The 23,866-nt window shown below is 37.2% G+C and overlaps 2 protein-coding genes across 2 annotated transcripts in view; one reads left to right on the forward strand and one right to left on the reverse strand.

The window, feature by feature from the left end:
• The window catches only part of gemin5 (gem (nuclear organelle) associated protein 5), a 40,552-nt gene extending 29,927 nt beyond the window's left edge, over positions 1-10,625 (forward strand). Inside the window, exons 23-28 of the mRNA XM_051680771.1 lie at positions 1,478-1,688; positions 1,886-2,140; positions 6,239-6,401; positions 8,460-8,922; positions 9,158-9,233; positions 9,362-10,625. Coding sequence (XP_051536731.1) covers positions 1,478-1,688; positions 1,886-2,140; positions 6,239-6,401; positions 8,460-8,922; positions 9,158-9,233; positions 9,362-9,526 — 1,333 coding nt within the window. The 3' untranslated portion in view covers positions 9,527-10,625. The remainder of the gene's footprint in view (positions 1-1,477; positions 1,689-1,885; positions 2,141-6,238; positions 6,402-8,459; positions 8,923-9,157; positions 9,234-9,361) is intronic.
• Positions 10,626-11,107: 482 nt separating this feature from the next.
• On the reverse strand, positions 11,108-19,646 carry LOC127430748 (CCR4-NOT transcription complex subunit 8-like). Its single transcript, XM_051680772.1, has 7 exons — positions 19,522-19,646; positions 18,719-18,903; positions 17,240-17,433; positions 16,180-16,341; positions 12,212-12,356; positions 11,879-11,989; positions 11,108-11,399 (listed from the first exon to the last, which is right to left on the reverse strand). The coding sequence occupies exons 2-7, from the start codon at positions 18,833-18,835 to the stop codon at positions 11,271-11,273; spliced, it is 858 nt and encodes a 285-aa protein (XP_051536732.1). The 5' UTR covers positions 18,836-18,903; positions 19,522-19,646; the 3' UTR covers positions 11,108-11,270.
• Positions 19,647-23,866: the final 4,220 nt, after the last annotated feature.

Genomic DNA, 23,866 nt, shown 5'->3' on the forward strand with positions numbered 1-23,866 from the left:
GGCCAGAACTTTGAAGCTCCAAAAAGGTCATAAAGGCAGCATAAAAGTAATGCATTAGACTTCAGTGGTTAAATCCATATCTTCAGAAGCGATATGATAGGTGTGGGTGAGAAACAGATCAATATTTAAGTCCTTTTTCACTATAAATTATCCTTCCTGCCCAGATCTGGGATGGCAAGAGGGGTAGAAAGTGATGAGAGAATTTTTGGGTGATCTATTCCTTTAACTTCAGGCATGCTATTCTTCTCACCACAGTTGTACAGAGCGGTTATCTGAGTTACCATAGACTGTCAGTTCTAAACAGTCTGGCCAATCTCTGTTGACCTCTCTCATCAACAAGGCATTTCCATCCGCAGAACTGATGCTCACTGGATGTTTTTAGTTTTTGGCACCATTCGGAGTAAATTCTAGAGACTGTTGTGTGTGAAAATCCCAGGAGATCAGCAGTTACAGAAATACTCAAATCAGCCCATCTGGCACCAACAGTCATCCATGAGACTATCAAATCAGCCAATCATGCAGATACAGGTCATGAGCTTCAGTTAATGTTCACATCAACCATCAGAATGGTGAAAAAATTATATATATATATATATATATTTATATATACATTAGTCAAAAACATGTTATAAATATATAAACACAATTTTTGGGTGTGGTGGAAATGTCAATCATTTTCACCAATTTTTATGTTAGGTTTAGGTTAGGTTTATACAGGTTTATGTTTATTTCACTATTTGTATATATTTTTTAGATTATTAACATGTTTATTAAAGGTTTAAATGTAATCATTTGTATTTTTTTAATGGATTTTCATAGTTTAATATTGAAAGTGGGGGTCTGGGACAGGGCTAAAACAGTAAAATCTATTTATAAAAAGTATTTGAAAGTACCAAAAATAAATGATGAAGGCCTGGTAAAACTTGTCAAAGTCAGTTTTAATGTGTAAAGTTAAAATCTGTTGGTTTAAAAAAAAAAATCAACCCTTGAGATATGGAAGTTGCCTGAAGTTGAAGAAACACCCCTATACAATTTAAAACCCAGATTTGTGTGATTTTCATAATTTAATCTGAGAGTTATTATTTCTCATGTAGGGACCATTTAGTTTGGGACCAAATGTCGGTACTAGGTTTATAATATTTTTTTCAAACATTGTTAATAATTCTTTCTATATTGAACATGGAATTTGTCTTTATTGCTTTAAAGAAAGGTAATTGGATCATTTGTACCCACCCTATGTGTGGATGGTGTCACAACTTGATGGCATTTAATATGTGATGATTAATATTTGTGTCTTACACACAATGGTTTTTAATACATTAAGCTGTTTCTCTGCCAAAGAAAAATATTTTAGCTCTTGCAGATTAAAAACTGGGCATAGTTCTGTTTGATGGGTCCTGGAGGAGGTGTCTGCTGTAACGTAACTGAAATGGACATAAACTTGACTAAAGAAATGTTTTCTTCATTCACCTGTCAGTTACCTGGCTGCAGACTCCAGCTTTGATGCAGCTAAAGTCATTGGCAAGAAAGGGGATGTCATATCGTTAAGGACGGCTGCTAATCTGGCGTGGATATCTGGAGAGAGCGAGCTGGCTCATTCCCTCTCTCTGAGATGTGCCAAGGACTTGATGTTTTCCCAGGACTGGCTCGTGGCACAGCAGGTCCTGAGGACTCAAGACACGCTTTTGGTTTGTTTCCTACTGTCCTTGCTTTTAGTGCTTTTTGGGAGCCAGATTCACAGTAATCTACATATCAGTCTCTTTTATCTGTGGGGGTACAATAAAACTGCTGCATGAATAAATGTATAGTACATCATTGGTATGTACAGGAACAGTATCAACATTCAGTGTATCTAAAGCATAGCTCTTTCTCATGTTCTTCAAAGGGTCACAGACTGGTGTTCTGTGTGAATGAACTTCTCACTCAGAGACTCACAGATACAGATGTGGTCACCTGGAGTCTGGCCTCATCACACACCTGGTCTAAGCCATGTGAGGAGAGCTTCCTCTCCACAGTACACGGAGTGTGGCAGAGAGAGTTTGGCGTGGCAGCTGCTGACCTGGTCAAAGTGAAGATGCAACATCAACAGCTGGGAGGCATTGAGAATCCTCCTGCCACTGCAAATGTTCCCATGAAGCATGTATGTTTGAAAATAAGACGCTAACAGATGTGTTTGACTCTTAAAGATTGCAAGCAGTTGAGCAGATATGATAAACAAGTTATAGCTGCATCTGAATTCATGTAATTTCAGAGTTTGTATTGAGTTTGATGAAGAACATTTGGTAACACTTTACAATAAGGTTCCATTTGTTAACAACATTAGTTAACATTAACAATGTACAATACTTTTACAGCATTTATACTTTTAATCCTGGTTAATGTTAATTTCAAATGTAATTGTATTTTTGTAACCTTAATGAATGCACTATGAACTAACATAAACTAACGATGAACAGTTGTGTTTTTATTAACTAACATTAACAAAGATTAATATATGCTGTAAAAAATATATTGTAAATTTTTTTTTGTTCATGATACCAAATCTATTAACTAATATTAACGAATGGAACTTTATTGTAATGTGTTATTGATCATTTTTCATGACTGTTGATGAAATAACTTTTGGTATGCAGGTGTTTACAGTGCATCCGGAAAGTATTCACAGCGCTTCACTTTTTCCACATTTTGTTATGTTACAGCCTTATTCCAAAATGGATTAAATTCATTATTTTCCTCAAAATTCTACAAACAATACCCCATAATGACAACGTGAAAGAAGTTTGTTTGAAATCTTTGCAAATTTGTTACAAATAAAAAAATATAAAAACATCGCATGTACATAAGTATTCACAGCCTTTGCCATGACACTCAAAATTGAGCTCAGGTGTATCCTGTTTCCACTGATCATCCTTGAGATGTTTCTACAACTTGATTGGAGTCCACCTGTGGTAAATTCAGTTGATTGGACATGATTTGGAAAGGCACATACTTCTGTCTATATAAGGTCCCACAGTTCACAGTGCATGTCAGAGCACAAACCAAGCCATGAAGTCCAAGGAATTGTCTGTAGACCTCCGAGACAGGATTGTATTGAGGCACAGATCTGGGGAAGGGTACAGAAAAATTTCTGCAGCATTGAAGATCCCAATGAGCACAGTGGCCTCCATCATCCATAAATGGAAGAAGTTTGGAACCACTAGGACTCTTCCTAGAGCTGGCTGCCCGGCCAAACTGAGCGATCGGGGGAGAAGGGCCTTAGTCAGGGAGGTGACAAAGAACCCGATGGTCATTCTGACAGAGCTCCAGCATTTCTCTGTGGAGAAACATCCAGAAGAACAACCATCTCTGCAGCACTCCACCAATCAGGCCTGTATGGTAGAGTGGCCAGACGGAGGCCACTCCTCAGTAAAAGGCACATGACAGCCTGCCTGGAGTTTGCCAAAAGGCACCTGAAGGACTCTCAGACTATAAGAAACAAATATTGAACTCTTTGGCCTGAATGGCAAGCGTCATGTCTGGAGGAAACCAGGCACCGCTCATCACCTGGCCAATACCATCCCTACAGTGAAGCATGGTGGTGGCAGCATCATGCTGTGGGGATGTTTTTTCAGCGGCAGGAACAGGGAGACTAGTCAGGATCGAGGGAAAGATGAATGCAGCAATGTACAGAGACATCCTTGATGAAAACCTACTCCAGAGCGCTCTGGACCTCAGACTGGGGCGACGGTTCATCTTCCAACAGGACAACGACCCTAAGCACACAGCCAAGATAACAAAGGAGTGGCTACGGGACAACTCTGTGAATGTCCTTGAGCGGCCCAGCCAGAGCCCAGACTTGAAACCGATTGAACATCTCTGGAGAGATCTGAATATGGCTGTGCACCGACGCTCCCCACCCAACCTGATGGAGCTTGAGAGGTCCTGCAAAGAAGAATGGGTCCAAAAATAGGTGTGCCAAGCTTGTAGCATCATACTCAAAAGACTTGAGGCTGTAATTGGTGCCAAAGGTGCTTCAACAAAGTATTGAGCAAAGGCTGTGAATACTTATGTACATGTGATTTTTTTATTTTTTTATTTTTTTATAAATACATTTGCAAAGATTTCAAACAAACTTCTTTCACGTTGTCATTATGGGGTATTGTTTGTAGAATTTTGAGGAAAATATTGAATTTAATCCATTTTGGAATAAGGCTGTAACATAACAAAATGTGGAAAAAGTGAAGCGCTGTGAATACTTTCCGGATGCACTGTAGAATAAATACATTCTTGGGGCCGGATTCACGAAATGTTCTTAAGAAGAAAATTCGTCTTAACTACCATTTTCTTCTTAATTTTTAACTTAAGAAAAAACTTGAAGCATTCAAATTCTCTGAATTTTTTTTTCTTAACAATCGTCGTAAATAACATCTTAGGATAACCTCACAGTTGTCTTAAATTCTAAAAGGTAAGATGTTTAATGAATTTACTGGGTTTAAATGTGATGCGTTCTATCATGTTGAGTCTGAATTCGCAATGAGCTGTTTATGTAGAAATGATTTTAGACCAAAACACGTTTCTGACTGTTTTGTGATTAATTATATTTTTATTTTTAGCTTTCAAACCATGTAAATGGGATCACTAAATTCAAACAATAAATGTTGGTTTGAAGCTTCTTAATGTGGTGACCAATCATGCTAATGTATGTGCTGTATATAGCGCTCTCTCTCCGCAAACTTTAGAGATCATAGAAACATTAATTATAACATTAGAAAGCTGAGACTTTCTTTTTCACCCCCCATCCACATCCCTATCGGAGATGTGCACAGCGGAGACGGCCTTTGCCACCCTTTCCCATTTACCCGCCTCTTAATTTCTGACATGATATTATTATCAAGTTTCCCGAGGAGAACTTTTTCCTTGCAGTAATTTCCTAAACAAGAACCTCCAGCTCTTGTCTGCTGAAGTTTTTGTTTCTTTTCTTTTCCTCCATGTCAAATGAAAAGTTATCAAATGGTTAGCAGCAAGTAAATTATCCTATGATGGTTAATGTTGTTAAACTAACACATCTCACGCACTTTACATTCAGAAAAATGATCGCGAGGTGCTTGCTACTTAAAAAAAAAAAAACAAAAAAAAAAAAGTTAAAAGGTAAATTTTTTTGTTACGATCTACCAGTGTTGAAGCATTGAATTTGTTGTAGGCGATTAGACAAGGCAAGCCCATGAGCAGACTGATCAGAAAATGTTAAAGCCAGCCTTTTCATTCTTAAGAAAAAAATGATGTTCTTAAGAAAATATGAGAACTTCTTAAGACTTTTTCAAGAATTGCACTCAGGATAAATTATAACAAGTTCATAAGAATGTTCCTAAGAACTTAAGAATTTTTTTCTTAAGAACATGTTTGTGAATCTGGCCCCTGGACATACCAATGTTAATATACTGTACGTAGTTAATGAAAACTAATTGAACTTTTTGGTTAAAGGGATAGTTCACCCAAAATTGAAAACTTTCTTTCTTCTGCAGAACACAAACAATTATTTTTAGAGAAACATTTCTGCTCTGTAGGTCCATGGAATGCAAGTGAAAGGTGGCCAGGACTTTGAAGCTCCAAAAAGCACAGAAAGGCAGCATAAAAGTAATCCTGATGACTCCAGTTGTTAAATCCATGTCTTCAGAAGTGATATGATAGGTGTGGGTGTGAAACTGATCAATATGTAAGTCTTTTTTTTTTTTTTTTACTATAAATTCTCCTCTCTGCCCAGTAGGTGGTGATATGCATGAAGAATGTGAATCGCCAAAAACCAAAGAGGAATGTGAAAGTGAAAATGAGATTTATAGTAAAAAAAAAAAAAAGGACTTAAATATTTAGCTGTTTCTCATCCACACCTATCATATCACTTCTGAAGATGTAGATTTAACCACTGGAGTCTTATGGATTACTTTTATGCTGCCTTTATGTGCTTTATGGATCTTCAAAGTTTTGGTCACCATTTAATTGCATTGTATGGACCTACAGCTGAAATATTCTAAAAAATCTTTTTCTGCAGAAGAAAGTCATACACATCTGGGATGGCATGAGGGTGAGTAAATGAGAGAATTTTCATTTTGGGGTGAACAATCCCTTTAACTGTAATAAAAAAAACAAAGAGAGAGAAAAAACATCACCAAATTGCAAAAATAATGCCTGCCATTGGTCAGTAAATGTAGCCATTAATAATAAGTGTAATTTCACCAATCTTCACTGATCATTCATTCCCCAGCTCCTGTTTCACATCTCATTGGACGTAACACTGTGTGCATTGAGTCAGCTATTATGTGATTGGCCATCTGCAGTAGAAGAACTACTGCGAGCTCTGACTCGAGGATCTGAGGCGGGTCACTTCACGTTAATGGCCGAGATGAGCCATTTGCTTCTACCACAAGGTAAAAGATTCACATACAGTGGGGTGCAAAAGTTCGAGTCCACTAATGGAAATGCTTTTATTTAGCATTGTTTTACAAGTGAATACACATTTTTATTACAAAATATATTATCAGCATAACAGTTTGAATACAAAATTGAAGAATGTACATGAATTTCTTAGTATTTTCTATTTCTCCCTATAGTTCACCCGAAAATAGAAATTCTGTCGTAATTTACTCACCCTCATGTTGTTCCAAACTTCAAAGACTTTCTCTCTTAAACCCAAAGTATACTTCAGTCAGACACAAATGCTAGGAGTCTGCGTACAGGACGCGTGACGCAAATGTAATCATCAGCAGAGTGCTCGAGCACTGAATGTGTGCGGGACGATTTTTCTAACCGCGCGTACTCTGCACTGAATGCAGTTATTTGCACTAATAAGTGGGTCAACAAGGTGGCAACTCTCACAGTTGAGCCATTGCTGTCACGAAGAAGCACTAGATGATGTAATTACCGCTAAACATCAGGAGACTAAAGGTGGAAACATCAACAGTGTATGTGCATGTCAAGAGCCCGTGTTGAGGAGGTCAGGAGATACCTGCATTTGTATAACTCAAATCTGAAGGACTATAAAGACATTTTTATGGGTCTAAACTCCTGAAGAGAAATAGTCCAGTATCTCATAGCAGTTGTAGTGTGCGTGCGCCTAATCACCTGTGTATGCATGCACAGTCAAATGTATACTTTGAAAGGCTAGCATTTGACTGTAGGCGTACGCTAAGCATTTAGCATCAAAACCAAAGTATACTTTGTGCTTTGTGCATCATATTCCAAGTCTTTGGAAGGCATTTGATAGATTTTGGTGAAAAACAACCCATAATTTAAGTCATTCACAGTGGCTCAAAACAACTAAATTTCTCGCATGAACACACATGCCATGGAAGAAAATAAATCTGACTGTACAAAGGAGGAATAGTTCACCCAAGCATGAAAATTCTCTCATCATGTACTCACCCTCAGGCTTATCAGACGTGTATGACTTTCTTCTGCTGAACACAAACAAAGATTATTAGAAAAATATTTCAGCTCTGTCGGTCCATTTAATAGAAGTGAAGGGTGGCCAGAACATTGAAGCTCAAAACAAGCACATAAAGGCAGCATAAAAGTAATCCAAAAGACTCCAGTGGTTAAATCTGTATCATCAGAAGCAAGAAATGGATCAAGATTTATAGGTGCTGTAAGCGATTTTAGCGTTCTGGATTTTTCACGTGACTGAGCCGTTGAATTAGCCACGCCCCCTCATTCCAAATCGCAGTACACGGACACATTTTTGTCTACAGCTGTCACAGAGTCCAGAGAGAAATCTCAGGACACTTAATTCATTATTATTTTTAAGGAAGTAGGAAAGTTTTTTTTTTTTTTTTTTTTGCATACTTTTCCATGAAAAAATCGCTTGCATCACCTTTAAGTCATTTTTTACTATAAATCTCCACTTTCACTTTGACAAAGTGCTTGTTTTTGGCAATTCGCATTCGCATTATCCATATCGCCACCTACTGGGCAGGGAGGAGAATTTATCAAAAAAAAAAGTGGATTACTTTTATGCTGTCTGTATGTGCTTTTTGAAGCTTCAAAGTTCTAGCCAACATTCACTTGCATTGTGTGGACCTATAGAGCTGAGATATTCTTCTAAAATATTAATTTATTTTCAGCAGAAGAAAGTCATACACATCTGGGATGGCATGAGGGTGAGTAAATGATGAGAATTATCTTTTTTGAGTGAACTGTTTCTTTAACATGATCAGTGTCACAGATTTGCTTGCATTTAATTAGTGACCTAAAAATAGTGTATTTTGGAAAAAATAAAAACACATGTTATGATGTAAAATTAAGACGAAATTTTCAAAATTCTCTCTCGGTCACTCATCTAAAGAAGGCAAAATAGAAGCTTTTTCACAAGTGGCCTTAGACTTTTGCACCTCAGTATATGATTATTTTTTTTATAAACACTTTAAATGTAAATTCTGTTTTTGTTGTTCAGCAGAAATCTGGATGATGAACAAATCTTTTTCTTGCAGGTTTGGACTCTTTGGCACTCTACAAACAGAAGCTAGACCCAACTGATGAGAAAAGCTTGGTGATTTCTCAAAATGTGGAAGCTTTTGTCTGTTATCAACTCATGTATAAGAAATGGTGGAGTTTCAGTGCAAAAACATCCAGTTCGTCTTATAACACCATGAGCAATGGTCACCATTTGCTAGAGAAGAACCAGAATGAAGATTCAAACTGCAGAGGAGAAGCTCAGTCTGAATCTTTCTCTGAGGGCTTCTGGAAGGTTCTTCTCTCTGAACCTCACGCCAGTCTTCAGGCCACGCAGAGGGCCATAGCAGAGATCCAGAGTAAAGTGACAATTCTTGTTCAGAAACACAGTCAATCTGAAGACTCTCATCTGAGCCCGGACACAAAGACACAAGCACCTAGTTCTGCTCGTCCTGAACCTGAAGATCCAAAGGAACCAGGAGAATCTAAAAGTGGTGAAAGGTATTGTGGATATTGCACCTTTTCCAAGTCAACATGAAATCAAAATTGACCCCATTTATTTTCTTAATACATGTTCCTGGTCCTGGCAGAATTCATCAGTGCATATTGTCGAAATGTAATCAGTTGGTCCTCTTCTGAGAAAAGTTTCATTTTGGAAGTAAAATGGGTTGTGAATCCCTTTTTAAGTTGTCTTAATAGATGCCTAACAGCTCCTTTTTGTCATTCTCTCAAATAGTGAATGTCTTTCTACCCTGATTGCTCGGGTTGCTGAACACCACAAAGAGCTTTCCGCAATTCCTGACTACATCAAAGTGCGTGCCTCAGTCTGTTTCCTTATTTAGACATAGTTAAACTCATATTTTAAGCATGTGATTTTAGAGAAGCTTAAATACCAACTGCATATTATGAAACCTTCTGAGAAGTTTTTTCTCTATTTCAGAAATTTCCATTTCCAGATGTCATGGAGTGTTGTATTGTCTTTCTGTACATGGATTCGCACTTTACTTTGGTTCCACAGCACATCTGCTCAGAAGCCACAACTCTGTTGCACAAATATGGAAGTTCAGCATCGCTCTGTAAAGCCTGGAATAGACTGACGCACTAAAACCTACTTCATTGAAACAGCGCTTAATAGTTTTTGATATGCAATTTTGTTTGATATGTAAAATTCAACTGACTGATGATCAGCTGCGTGTCTGTACTTAATAAAAAATGTCCCCCACAAATTATCACTAAAGCAATGCATCCTATAATTTTATTTAAAATAGGTTTTATGATTTTTAAATATGTTTTGAAATGTTCCATTTTTAAAGATTGCATTTTCTTTTTAACAATCAATGGACCAATTAATCATCTAAAATTTAATCTAAGAACAAAATCTTAATAGACAATATGAAATTGTATCGAATATTAAAGACACTATTTTATATATGTACTTTAAATATAGCTTTCTGCTCTTGGCTGACAGAAGTGGAACCCGACATGGTCTTCTGCAGTTGTAGCCCATCCGCCTCAAGGTTCGACATGTTGTGCATTTTGAGATGCTATTCTGCTCACTACAGTTGTACAGAGCGGTTATCTGAGATACCGTAGCCTTTGTCAGCTCGAACCAGTTTGGCCATTCTCTGTTAATCTCTCATCAACAAGGATTTTCCGTCCACAGAACTGCTGCTCACTGGATGTTTTTTTGATTTTGGCCCCATTCTGAGTAAATTCTAGAGACTGTTGTGTGTGAAAATCCCAAGAGATCAGCAGTTACAGAAATACTCCAAATCACTGAGATCACATTTTTTCCCCATTCTGTTGGTTGATGTGAACATTAACTGAAGCTCCTGACCCGTATCTGCCTGATTTTATGCACCGCATAGCTGCCACACGATTGGCTGATTAGATTGTTGCATGAATGTAGGTGTGTGTATATAATCAATGGACCAATTTTTTTTATTTAGGATTAACTGGCCTAAGATTTTATATTGTAAGATGTTTAATTGGTCCCTTTATATAAACAAAAATAAAAAAGCTTATAAAATTGGTTATTGATTTTGAATAATCAATACACTAACCTTATATTTTATAGTCTTTTTAAGAAATGTATGACTCTAAACTTTAAAAAGGCTAAATTGAAAAAGGACATGCCTTGTAAATAGACATGACAACTATTGCGCTTCAGCGATAGAAAATATTTTAATACACAACAGATGCAATAAAAACAATACGTACGACAAAGTCAAGATTTCATGACCAACAATTTAAAAACACAGGACCAGTTCGCTTTTGTTCCCAAAGATGCCCCAAAAACTGGATTTAAAACATCCCTTATAGAAAAACAAATGCTAAAAGAGTGTTTTGAAAGTTTATATTTTAATATACACACTTGCCAGCACATTTTAAAATGCAATCCCTACAATCATACAGTGTTCCAGCATTGAATGGGCATTTTGTATAATTGTATAGATGAATAAATCTTAAGCCTTTCTAGAAAATACCAAAACATTTCTAAAAAGGATTCTGCTGACTGCTGGTGAGCATTTTAAAATGCCAATTAGCAGGAAGATAAACAAGCGCTGGTCCCATGCTTAAAACATTGTGTTTTAATACTGTAAAACAAAATATAAAATATTTTCAAAAGCTGCGGATGAGAGTAACAGGAACATCTCTGTAGTCCTGGAACATTGCAGTGTGATGGACTATTGAGCAGAACAGAATCCAAGATATAGCTTGTAGGCATTTCCAAATGTCCCATTAGAATGCATGAATCATTGGAAATCATCTTTGTAAGAAACAGGAACGAAAATATCTGAGGGGTGGGATTAAAACAAGTGCATCGTTGCTGTCGCTTGCTCATTTGGTCAGTGCTTGTTGTTGGTTTCCTCCTGTGAGGAGCTAGAGATTCCGTTCTGACTTTGAGAGGAACCTGATCCCAGACCGTAGAGCCGCCCACAATACTTGGCATCATCAATGTTGTCTTCGAAAAACAGCTGCAGAGAGAACAGATTTTTAGCAATTCAAATTCAGAAAGTTATGCTAGAGAACGTTTTTTTTTTTTTACGTTTAAGAAGCTATAGCAGTATGTGAGTTGCAGGCTGTTGTTAACAGATTTCACTTGTTTCTTTAAGTGTAACTTGGGTTGTATTTTGCACTAAACCATGTGCTAAATGTATTATTGGGCGAGCTGTTTTTAGCATTAAAATGAGTGAAATCTTTATTGTGAGTTGGGTTGTTGCATTAAAGCGAGTGAGTTTTATCTTGTATTAAAGCATGTGAATGACTGGAGCACTTTGCATTTCCCTCTTTATGTGAATAGACATTCTGTTGCCAATTCATTCCACTTTGGTTGTGTTTAGTGTGAACTTGAACATAAAAAGTGAGTTCTCCAGCATAAAGTTGGAGTTCCCCAAACAGGTGGGGTCAGACTCAACAACTAAAATCCCAACAACCCCATGAAGTAAAGACTAACCTCTTTCATGCGGAAGAACGCCATTCCAGTGAGCAGCGAATCTGAGCCGGCTTGATGCTGCCTGCCGATCCTCTTCAGTTCCAGTTGGTCCGCCACTTCCTGGAGTCCCCCCTTAACACAAAGCAAAACATTTCTTAAAACTCACCTCTTTTACTGATCGCAATCCACTACATCTGTCAACAGGACTAACTACAGGTTGCCAAGGACAGAGCAGATAGTTTTATTCAATAGAAACAGTTCTGTAATTCTTCAGGCCCTATTCTAATAAGTGGCAAGTCTCTGACAATTGTGAGAGAATTCTAAAAAGAGCGTCTTGCACACCCCCTCTCTCACCTTGAGGTTTTTGCAACTCTTCATAAGATACTTGACATCGTAGATGGCAGGGAAGAAGAGATTTAAGATCTGGAAGAACTCGTGTTCCTCTTCAGGCAGTCGAGAGTCTGTGAGCAGCTTCACCAGATAGCCAAAATCATATCCACTAATGAAGACACACAAAAAAAAGACAATTAAAACCTTTAAATAACACTAGATTACATGTGCTAAGTTGTACTATTTCAGATAAACCCCTATTGAACTAAATATTTTGATTTTTTAAGTGTGGGTTTAAATACTTTGTAGTTGAAATTAGAAGGTCAAACACAAAAGAGTTTAGCCCTTGGAATTCATTTATGAAATAGGGTAGATTAAATTTGCGGCTCTTTAAATTACATTACATTATTTTATGGCTATTTAAATGTACTATTCCATATATGTTGTTTTGGGCATTCTGTGTGTTATTATTAGTTCTAGTGTTTTTCCTTCGTTTATATTAAAATTTATGAATTTTACTCATTACATATGAAGACACGACCAACAAAAGGTGTTGGCAAAACATGCATTTAAGGGTGAAAAACACCACTGCAGCAAACAACAATATTTTACTATCTGACTTTTCAGTTCGGAGCAATGTCCCATTGTTTCATACATGATCTGTAATCTCCGTTTTGATAGCTTTGACAGTTTTGTGCACACAAAGGTTATAGTTTTAATCGTATTTATTTTTTGAACAGCCAATCTATTATCCTATTGAGGTTATTAAGAAACACGTCCAATTGAGGTCTTGTGGAAATTACTCCAGCCTAATTATACAGGGCTTTATTGACTGACTAGTCGACTAACCGCAGACATAATCCACCCACTAGTCGATTCTGAAATTATGTTGTTTTGCACATCCCTAGTTGAATTACAATACACTAAACATAAAGAATAAAGAACACTTTCATCCCAAGAAATCTCTGAAAAATTACTGCATTAAAAGTATGAATAAACTCCAGCCACTTTCTTCACATCGAACTCCAAAGTCCCATTAAGAAGTGATCGTCCCTATGCCCAATAGAGTGCAACAGTGCCCGCTTTTTCAACCGTATGGGTTCTGGAAGTATTTTTCCCATCCATTTTTTCCATAGGCTTTTCATAAAATCCTTCATAAGAAAGTTCTAAGCCATGAACCAAACCAACCAGCTCCGAGGTGCATCACAACATTACAAACTTTAAGCAAAAATGTATTTAAAATTCAGACTTGTGTGCTTAACGTCTTCACAAGGTCACAAACTTCCATCCTATGAAGCATTGCAAATGACAATCAAATACAAAACAATGGAAATATACAGTACAAAACTACTGATTTTAGGTTGCTGATTTTAAGTATAGAAACAATATCGTTTACTCTGAAATATTCCGATACATACAAATATTTAAGTAGTTTAAGAGTAAAGGGACACTGATTCGATTGCATCATTCACAGTGCATCATGGGAGTGGGCGGTTGTATCCGGGCTTGTTTGTCGGGCTTTCTTGACCGAAGTTCTCTGATTGGTGGATCTTTCGCTGCAGGATCATAGGTAATGTAGTTGTTCACCAGGAACTCCACTATCAAACACGATTTTTAAACAATGAAGTTGAAATAACGCAGACTGATTGCTTCAAGGGAAATATAAACCATTGATGACCAACATCGGAGCTCACGGTAGGTCTGTCTTTAAAGGTTTATATGTTATCGTTAAAAATCAATTAGGTCTTGTGTCCACCAAAGCGTTTTTTGCCTGCTGAAAATGGCAGGTGTTCTTCTGAAAATGCCCAGCTGGGAGCGCTTGAGAGCGCTTTGGAGGCACAGCTTTTTTTCAGCTGAGATGCTTTGGTTGTTATGATACGGAATATCCGGAAGTAAAGTATCTAATTTCGCAGATAGTTTGTGTTATCAACAAGTACTGAATGTAAAAATGTCGGCACAAGGAAGAGTACTTGCTCTGGCCCTTGCTCTGGATGAAGGGAAGGCTGAAGCATTATTTTTCATATTAATATTGTGGTAGTCTAGGAATGTCATCCGGTACAGACATGAATACTCAGAGACCAGCAAACTTCTCCACTGTTGTTCAGTCGTTGTCCAAGTAGGATGTGATGGTTGGTCGGTGCTGTATTTGTCCCGCCCCTCCTCCACTGTGATTGGTTGGCTGGGTAAAAAGTGACAGTTTTCAACTCTCTGTGACCAGAAAAAAAACAGCAAGTGCACAGCACTCAGCGTGGAATAGACGCTCAGTGCCTCATCGTGCTGCTGGCTTTTTTAAATACGCGGCGCTCCCATTGCAAACAATTGAAAAATATGCTGGCCTCAGGAAAAAAATGCTTTGGTGGACACACAGCCTTAGTCTGCAGAAAAAATTTATGGGATTTTTACTTCTGGAACCAGATTGTTGTGCTCTATTCCCTTCAAAGACAATCAGTCTCCACTGTGAGAGCTTCAGAGGGCTGAAAGTTGATAACGGTCAATCGGAACTCACTTAAGTCTTATTGGTAATTCTGTTTGGAACGACCCTACAGCATGGATTGTGCTGCCTTTGAAATGTTCTGCAAGGCACCATCAGCAGCAGTTAGAAAACAGACAGGTTCGCTGAACAGATGTACAGGGAGAGTGTGTTTTCAGTCTAGAAAGCATTTGATTAGATAAGATTTCTCAGCCTCGTTGTGACGTCATGAATTGTCCTGGATCTTTTTAGCTGGAAAAGAAAGTGCAAATTTAAAATGTTTATAACTGCTGAAAGCAAACTGGGTCAACATTAAGGAGTACACTATCACATAGATGACTCTAAAGCTAATAGATCTTAGCTTAAAAGTAACAAAACTTTCATTTTGATTTCATGGGGTCTTTAAGTGGGTGGTCAAGTCTTCTTACATATGGCAGTCAACAATGGTAATGATTTATGGGTTTATTATTATCCTGGCTTAAAGTCATCATATTGTTATACTACAAACATCGTTCAGGGTCTTTTCAAAATCCTTAAACCAAGACCAAAATTTCTGATTGCAACTCCTTCTAGAGCTTTCAAGCTACATCCTCCAAACTTGGCATAGACCTTCAGACTGTTCTGACTTTAGCTTTATTTATACTATGGAAGAAGCCAAACTTTTTTTCTCCTGGACGAACTAAAGCACCTAGGCGAGCGGAGCCGGCGTTTATATTACGCATAGCGTCGATTTAAAATTAGTTTGTTGAGGGTGATGTCACGGTGTTTAACATACCTACTTCAGCAACGGAAGATATTCCAATAATGCTGGATTTTCTCTCTGTGGATTGCCGCTTTTAGCGCTGTATCGCTTCTTTGCATTATTAAACTAGTCACAGAGCCCCTTCCACTTTTGGTGACAAGTTATTTCATCTGAGTTCATAACTCCAATCTCTGTCCACACATTTGTCATGGCCACGCTGTGTTTGTGGAGCTGCGAATTATATAAAAAAGTATTCTACTGCACAATCTCTGAGGAACGGGTTTAGTTATCCATTTTAACGACAGTAATTGGTTTTAACCAATCAATGCTCTTTGACCAGCTGAGTTTTCCTAGGTCAAGAATTTCAGAGATGTGTGTGAACAGGAGAAATATCACCAAACACACAGATTGGCAGAACAAAAACTTCACTGCATTTTGTCACCATTTGTAGGCGAACTAAGTGAAGCCTGTTCGCCTGGTGAGTATAAATTAGCCTGTAGTGTGCTATGACTAATCAGTGGGCTAATACTGATCAGTATTATACTTTTTTTTTTTTTTTTTTTTGCACATTGGGTGATCAAATATCCTCCAAAACCCAGACTTACATTAACTGAATGTCCCAACGGGCCAAGACTATTCAAACTACAAATTCTGCCTTTAATCTGCTTGAACTATCTCTGGCCTTTTTTCATTTTTTGTTGAAACATTCAGACATGCCAACATCAAAGTTCGTCTTGACAAACTTTACCCATCTAGTTAGAAAAATGTGCTGCTTGTTACCTGTGAAAAGAGAGCCACTTGACATTTTCACAAAGCACTAGGCCTGATGTCATCAGGAGCTCTGCAAAGTAGAGTGCGTCGATGCCCTCCTCCTCGTGCTTCTTAAACTGCAGCCCAGAGTTCTGCAGGAGATCTATTGAGTCCTGCGAGTACATGTCCTCTCTGCAAAACACAGCGACCAACAACTTGTATTTTAACTAATCGGAATTATCACAATGCAATATCTTAAAAAGTATTGACAAGTTAAAAATAAATTCAGATTTTTACATTTTCAGTGGTTGTCAGGGCGGTACTACACAGTTGCTAGCGTGTTCTGGGTGCTCGTTTACAAGCCTAAATCAAGACAGCCCACCCTCAAGTCCCTAGAAATGGCTCAGGTCCCTCCCTAAATCGAAGCAAGTTTTTTCACCCATTTTATCATCCGCCTGGCAAATATTGCCAAGTTACATGATTAGAAAAGTACAACTATCCACAACAAGCAGCATGATTTGAGGTAGCACAAACAGATCAGAATGAGTTCCAAGCCGAATTTGAATACTCATGGTAAGAAGTTTACAGAGCCCCAAGCATGAGCAATAGTGATGTTTGCCTCAGCAAGAATCACTAATGAACTGTGTGCTACATCAGCGTTTCTTAACTGGTGGGTCACAGGTCTATTCGGACTGGGTCGCCGACAGCAGGGAAAGAACATGGTTCTCCCAATTTAAAACTCCAGCCACCCAAGTGAAATTTAGGGCTGCCAAAGCAAATATAATGATAATCTCGCGTTCAGCGCTTCATACGCACTATAGGCTTCTCATTTGCAATGCGATATTTCCACTGTGCAATAAGTGCGATGATGTGACCCATTCCAATTCTAGAGGAAATCAAGTCAAACCTCTCAAACATTTTTACTATGGTGGGTTACACTAGATCCTTAAAGGGCTAGTTCACCCAAAAATGTTAATTCTCTCAATTGACTAATCATCATTTAGGGTAAGTAAATGATGAGAGAATGACCATTTTTGGGTGAACTAGCCCTTTAAGATGAATCATTAAGATTTTAATGCTGGCCACCAACGTCAGATTGAATTTGAAGTTGAACTGCCATGTTGTGGTTCCTGGTAGGTAGTCTCCATCTTCATTCATAAACGTCAAGCCCAGCTGGATGATTTTTAAAAGGTCCACGTTGCACCGCAGGAGCTGGTATTGATAATCAACAGTACTGCGAAACTCTCCAATGGGACGGACCACCACTCCAGGAAACTCAGTGTCCTGATGTATTGAAGAAACACTATATAAGTGGACAGCTATATGCAACAGGCTCAATGCAAAAAAACAACAACAATAATAATAATAATTCAATCAATAAATAAATGAAAAAGGCTGGAAAACTATGGGGGCAAGGCATTCCAGAGGGTTTAAAGGGACAGTTCACCTAAAAATGAACATTGTCATCATTTGCTCACCCTCATGTTGCTCTAAGCCTGTATGACTTTCTTCTGTTTAACAAAAAAGTCGCAGAGTTTTTTGTCCACACAATGAAAGTCAATGGGGTGTCAGGAGATTATAGAAAAGACGCAAAAGCAAAAAGAATAAATAAACTGCAGGACTTTTGCCTGTTTATGTACATGTAGGAATATAGTATAGGCTTTACAATGCTAACCATTCACGACCATGTATGCTGATAAACATAAGTGCATGAGACTGGCTGCCGTTGTCATTGAAGCAACAATTGACCTCATTCGGATTTGCAAGGCCACAACACTGGATGATACCCGACTGACTGTGGAGGTTGAGAATAAAGAAAGTGCTGTAAAACCCTCAGCATTTATTATAAAAGCATTTATTATCAAAGGAACATGCGTGGGATGCAGTAGCTTCAGCAGATTTGTGCAGTAAGTTAAAGTTTCAATTTACTGTTAGGCTTGTCATGGCTTTATGTTGTTAAAAAAAGTTCTACCTTAAACGGTTTTGACAGGTGTTTTAACAAAGAAATGCCATTATTTAATTTTACTTATTCAATCATTTATGGGCTGTCGGGCTGGATGCAAACTCTCGATGAAGAGACACAGTAGTTTCTGTTCTCTGACTGAATGCAAACGATTGAAGCACCCAATACCACTGTATGGTAATTATTTACATTGTGATGTAAATGTGGTCCTACTCATGTACGATTTCATGAAGCCCCAATTCGTTTTACTTATCAATTACCGCCTCTCAAAAAAATTATAATTTATGGCCTTTAAATAAAACATTTGCCATAGGTACCCAGAGATAAAAAAAAAATTCTGTGCACAGCCACAGAAGAAACGGGGCCCATGTAAAAGCCCAATGCGAGCGCATTGCTCACGCCCCGCTCACGGAGTGTGTCAGAATCAGGCGTTATTCGGCTGCAATGCCTTGCCCCATAGACTTCCTTTGTGCAGTGTTACAAACGCATTATTTGCAAACACAACTTTTGCTGTGCTTTTTCTTCACTACCATAAAGAGTGTAAGGTGTACCACAAAATGTGTTATTAATGGACATCAATGTATACATCAATACAGGTGCACACACCATTGCGATGTAGTTGTAGTTTTGAATAATCTGTCGTATCTTCCTCATCTCCTCCTCCACATTGCTGGCCCAGACCTCACAGATAATCTGACTGGTATCTGCAAGTGCGGCTGGCATGGTGATGAAGTCTGAGGAACTAATCGAGTATCCCGGCGATCCTGAAGCTCTCACAGGTGAAAGAAACTCTACAGACAAGAACAACACAGAGTTTGTACAGTTTAAGAGACACGAGCAAGTCGAGTTACGTTTAATCTAATTTAATGGTAATGGAAATATGAAAACAAAGTAGATGAACGGTAATGAAATGTTGATAATAAATCAAAATATTAAAATAAATTAGGACAGTATGCACAATATTTCAAGATCCAAACAAATAACTAGCAAAGCAGCTTGCGTCTAATCGAATATCAGGGCATTTAGACAGTATTTAAGCACGTGGGCGTGAAAATTCTATAATACTTTGAATAGTATTTTAATGAAATATTAAAATGCTTAATACTAAGCAAAAAGATGACTAGCCGAGCAGCTCTCTTCCAGCTTTAAGAACATACGAAATGAGTGCACATTAAATATTGGTTAAACAAGTTGATTGCTCATAAAAGAGGGAGGTCCGAGTGTTAAGAGAGTAAAATTAATAATGTTTTGGAGGATCCTGTTGTTATTAGCTCACATGTTAGCTTCTGCTACTCAGCTGTCGCCAAAGACACAAACTAACAGCATTTGCACGCCAGCGAGCGTGTAAAACGCGATCACACATAGGCCTTAATGACGAAATATTACGTTTATGTGAGATGAATGGTTACCTGGCAGGAGTCTGCTGGTTAAATGTGGATGTTGAAGCCACTGTGCACTTGTGCAGGCTGATCAGCGACTCTAAACACTAACACACGCAGCACTGCTTCCGGTTCCGAGGGAATGACTGTGGGAAAACACCCGCCAAAACTAAAGCCTTTCAGTCATCTGCAATGCAATGCAAAAAAAAAACAAAAAAAACAATTATATATGTGCGTAGTTTTTATATATGGAGTTTCATATGTAGTATGTAGTGTGTGTATATATATATATACAGTATACTATATGCACTCCTAATGAAAAACTATCATACAGTATATGGGCATCACTTCAGCACATTTATTGTGTTTATTTAGAGTCCCACAGACACCCTAGACCCACCCCTATCCTTAAACCTAACCCTTACCTTACAAAAATTAACCATTCTTTTACTACAGTAACCAACCATAGTATCACCATGGTATTTTGTAGTAAAGTTTATAGTACATTTATAATTCATAAACATGGTTACTATAATAACAGCATATTACTGTATGAAAACTATGGCTTCTGCCAAACACATGGTTACTACAATACTACTATAGTACAACCCCAATTCCGAAAAAAGTTGGGACAGTATGAAAAATGCTAATAAAAACAAAAAGAAGTGATTTGTAAATTATATTCAACCTTTGCTAAATTTAAAACATTACAGCTAAACATGAGCCTATATGATGTTTTACCTTGGGAATCACGGCCCCTAACCACATCCTCCACAGTTTTAGCAATAAATGCGTTGAGTTAATATGCGTTATTAATAAACATTTATATTCTTTCTTATATGCTGAAATTAGAACTTTCCTGACACTTGACTTATTTAAAAAATAAAGAAAGAAATACATCTTTTATATGTTAAAAATATATTTATTTTTATCTTTTCGATTATTTGTCTCCTTTATCTTATTTATGTATACATTTTGGTTGGTTTATACGTATTTTTATTTATTTTTTCTTCCTTCACCTGTACTTGTCTTTATGACTCAGTAATTGTATTCATACATTGTTTGATCTTATTGAACATTTATAATAGAAAAAAAATCCACAGTTTTAGCACCAATTTGGACTTTTCGGACGGTCCCTTACCCACCATAGGCACATTTTCAAACTTATATCAATGTTAAATTAGCGATCTGGAACGATTTCACAGTGACGCCATTGATCCGGTACGGGACGCATAATTTTATCACGGGTGGCAACCTTGAGGCAATCGTGTCATAGTATATAAGGAGCCTCCAAAAACAGTCTAGTCCTTCAAGAGGAAGGATCATTCGAGACTTGTCAATTTGCCAGCAGATGCTTCAGCAAATAATCCAGCACTTTGAGAACAATGTTCCCCAAAGACAAATTGGAAGGATTTTGGACATTTCACCCTCTACAGTGCACAATATAGTTAAAAGATTCAAGGAATCTGGTAAAGGGCAAAACGAAAACCACTTCTGAATGAGCATGATCTCTGATCCCTTAAAAACATCATTCATCTGTAATAGATATCATGAACATGGGGGATGGGGGGAAATTCCACTTTTTAAACTTAACAAACTTGTGTCTTCAGTGCCTAAATGCTTAATAAGTGTTAATAGAAGAAATGGTGATGTTTCACAGTGGTAAACACTCGACTGTCCCAACTCTTTTGGAGCGTGTTGCAATCATCTGATTTAAAATTACTGTACATTTAAAAACAAACAAACAATGAAATTCACAAGATAAAACATAACAGAATGTTTAGTTGTAGTGCTTTCAATATAGCAAAGGGTGAATATAATTTACAAATCACTCCTTTTTGTTTTTATTAGCATTTTTCACACTGTCCCAACTTTTTCAGAATTGGGGTTGTGAAACAATTGTTAATTTTACCTGGATCAAACGTTTCTCTCAACTGCCCGACTGTCACCATGACCAAATCACTGCAAGGTAATCAACCTTTGTATTATTATTTATTTATAAAGTAGTATTAAAGAAAATATTAAGAGTGGAGACTGGAAACAGGATAAGGGGAAAAAGTGGGACAAATGTCAGATTTGAACCCGGGTCATCCACATGAAAAAAGCATACCCATATCATCCTAATATCCCACACCACTGCAGTGACACTAGATGTGCAGTTAGTCTTTAATTTCTGTGTTTCCACTAGACTATTGGAGTGCAAATAGCTGCTCTGTGTGGCAGGTGCTATTTATACCTAGTGCAAATATGTCACTCCAAAATTGTATAATTGGATTTATTTATTTTTTTTACTTGAACCCATATATTTACTCAGATTTGGCTCTTGTGAGAACTAGCTCTGGTCTCTCATGCACTGTCATGAAATATTGGTTGGAGTGGAAATTATTTGTATTTTTCTTACTTGTACGGGCATCCCTCGGATGTACATCGACCAATAAAAAAAATAAAATAAAAAATAACAAATAGCACAATGGTACACATTTCCTGTGTGAACATCCATTTCCTGCTCACACTACATTAATCAATCTTATTTATTCTTAAATACTTCTTTTAGTATATTCTTTTAGTTACTTTAAATGTCTTATAAATGGATGAGCTTGCACATATTAACAGCACTGACAACAACTACTAATGCGTACTGTTGTTGTTTTTATGACAAATACTGAAAACTTGAACTGAACTGAAACATGAAAGGCAATAGGTCTTGTGAGTGTTTGCAATGCATCTATTGGCAAGTTGGATGAACTGAGTGTTTATACTGTCAGTAATTTTCCTCATACCTGTATATTTAAAGAGGAGAGCCTGTAGTGCCAGGTAACGGCACATAAATAGCTAAAATGAGTGAGCAAACCAATTTGATGGGCTTTAAAACATCTCAATAAGCTTAAAAGAGCAACACTTATTTTCCTATAGTCTACACCAAGGGGTAGTTCACACAGGACACATTTTTGCGCCAATAAAACTGTACTTCTGTTGTCCAAGCTGACATATTTGACAAATACTCTTGTTCTTAGAACAGTTTTAACCTTCATTATATAGTAAACCCATGCCTGAATGTACGACAGTGTGGTTTCATTGTGTTTACTTTTTTAACCAAGAGCAACTACTGTATAATGCAAATAAATAAATAAATAAATAAAAAAGATGATATTTGAATTTTAGAATGGAGAATATAATTTCAAAAATTATTCTTATTTTAGAAGGTTTTGAACTGTTTGAAACCAACATACAAAACCACCATGAAAGCCCATTTGTGTAATTGGACATTTGACTCAGAACTTATAATTAGTGAGACATAGGCCCAGTGACAACTAGCTCTGTTCTTCCCTGAATGGTCAAGAATGATCAGGCATTCATCTGACGTACAGTATATTGAATGATACCAACAATTAAAAAGTAGTACAGTGGAACACAATAATGTATCCTGTATAAATATCTGCTTGTACAGTACTTGAAGTACTTTATTCAACTATTCTTCATTCTTATACAATGATAAAATTATTTTGTGGTGAAGTAAATATATATAAAAAAAAAAGATTAAGGACAAGCTGCCAGGCTTTTGACAGGTGTACGCAAACGCAAACATATAACTCCTATTTTAGTTCCCCTGCACTGGTTGCCGATTCGTTACAGAATTTAATTCAAATGATTACTCTTTGTTTTTGAGTCCTTCAATGGGCTAACGCCATCCTCCTCTCTGATCTACTGTCTGCTCACCAGCCTGGGAGATCGCTCAGGTCCTCCGATCAGAGGCTTTTGAGTGTCCCCAAATCTAAACTGAAATTGAGAGGTGACCGTCCCATTGCAGTAGTGGCTCCTAAGCTTTGGAACTGCCTCAACAATACACAATTTTAAATCAAAGCTAAAAAACGAATTTATTTTCACTAGCTTTTAATCAGTCTTATGTGTATTTTGATGTGTAATGCACTTTATTTCTGAACAGCTTTTCTTTTTTTTTTTTTATATTGTGTACTTATATGTTTTTGTATTTCAATTATGTTTTATATTACAATGATTGTACAGCATTTTGGTCAACTGTCGTTGTTTTAACTGTGCTATATAAATAAATTGACAAGTGTGAATTGAAGTAAATTATCATTTCAAACATGTAACATTTATGCTCTAGCATAAATGTATTTATCTAGCATAAATTGTATTTATGATTGTTTGTTATTTTAACAATGTGTCATTATGTATTATAACTGAAGTAGAAAACCATGTCATAATTATTTGCTAATTTAAGTCAATTTCACAGGTATATAAAATAAGTAAATTATTTAAGCATGCACTGGGCTCGAACAATTCATGTTCTAGCATGGGTTCACTGTGTGCAAGTTTATATACACCGGCAGTTTAATTTTGTTGTTTCGTTTGG

This window comes from Myxocyprinus asiaticus, chromosome 40, assembly GCF_019703515.2.
Source record: "Myxocyprinus asiaticus isolate MX2 ecotype Aquarium Trade chromosome 40, UBuf_Myxa_2, whole genome shotgun sequence".
In the NCBI taxonomy this organism is placed as follows: Eukaryota; Metazoa; Chordata; class Actinopteri; order Cypriniformes; family Catostomidae; genus Myxocyprinus; species Myxocyprinus asiaticus.

Excerpts from the sequence above, each read along its gene's own strand:
- LOC127430748 (XM_051680772.1), bottom strand. The coding sequence starts at position 18,835 with ATGCCAGCCGCACTTGCAGATACCAGTCAGATTATCTGTGAGGTCTGG. Across the intron at positions 12,357-16,179 it reads AAGTGGCTCTCTTTTCACAG|TGGATATGATTTTGGCTATC; the intron begins GTAACAAGCAGC and ends TGTCTTCATTAG. Across the intron at positions 11,400-11,878 it reads CGTTCTTCCGCATGAAAGAG|CTGTTTTTCGAAGACAACAT; the intron begins GTTAGTCTTTAC and ends TTCTCTCTGCAG.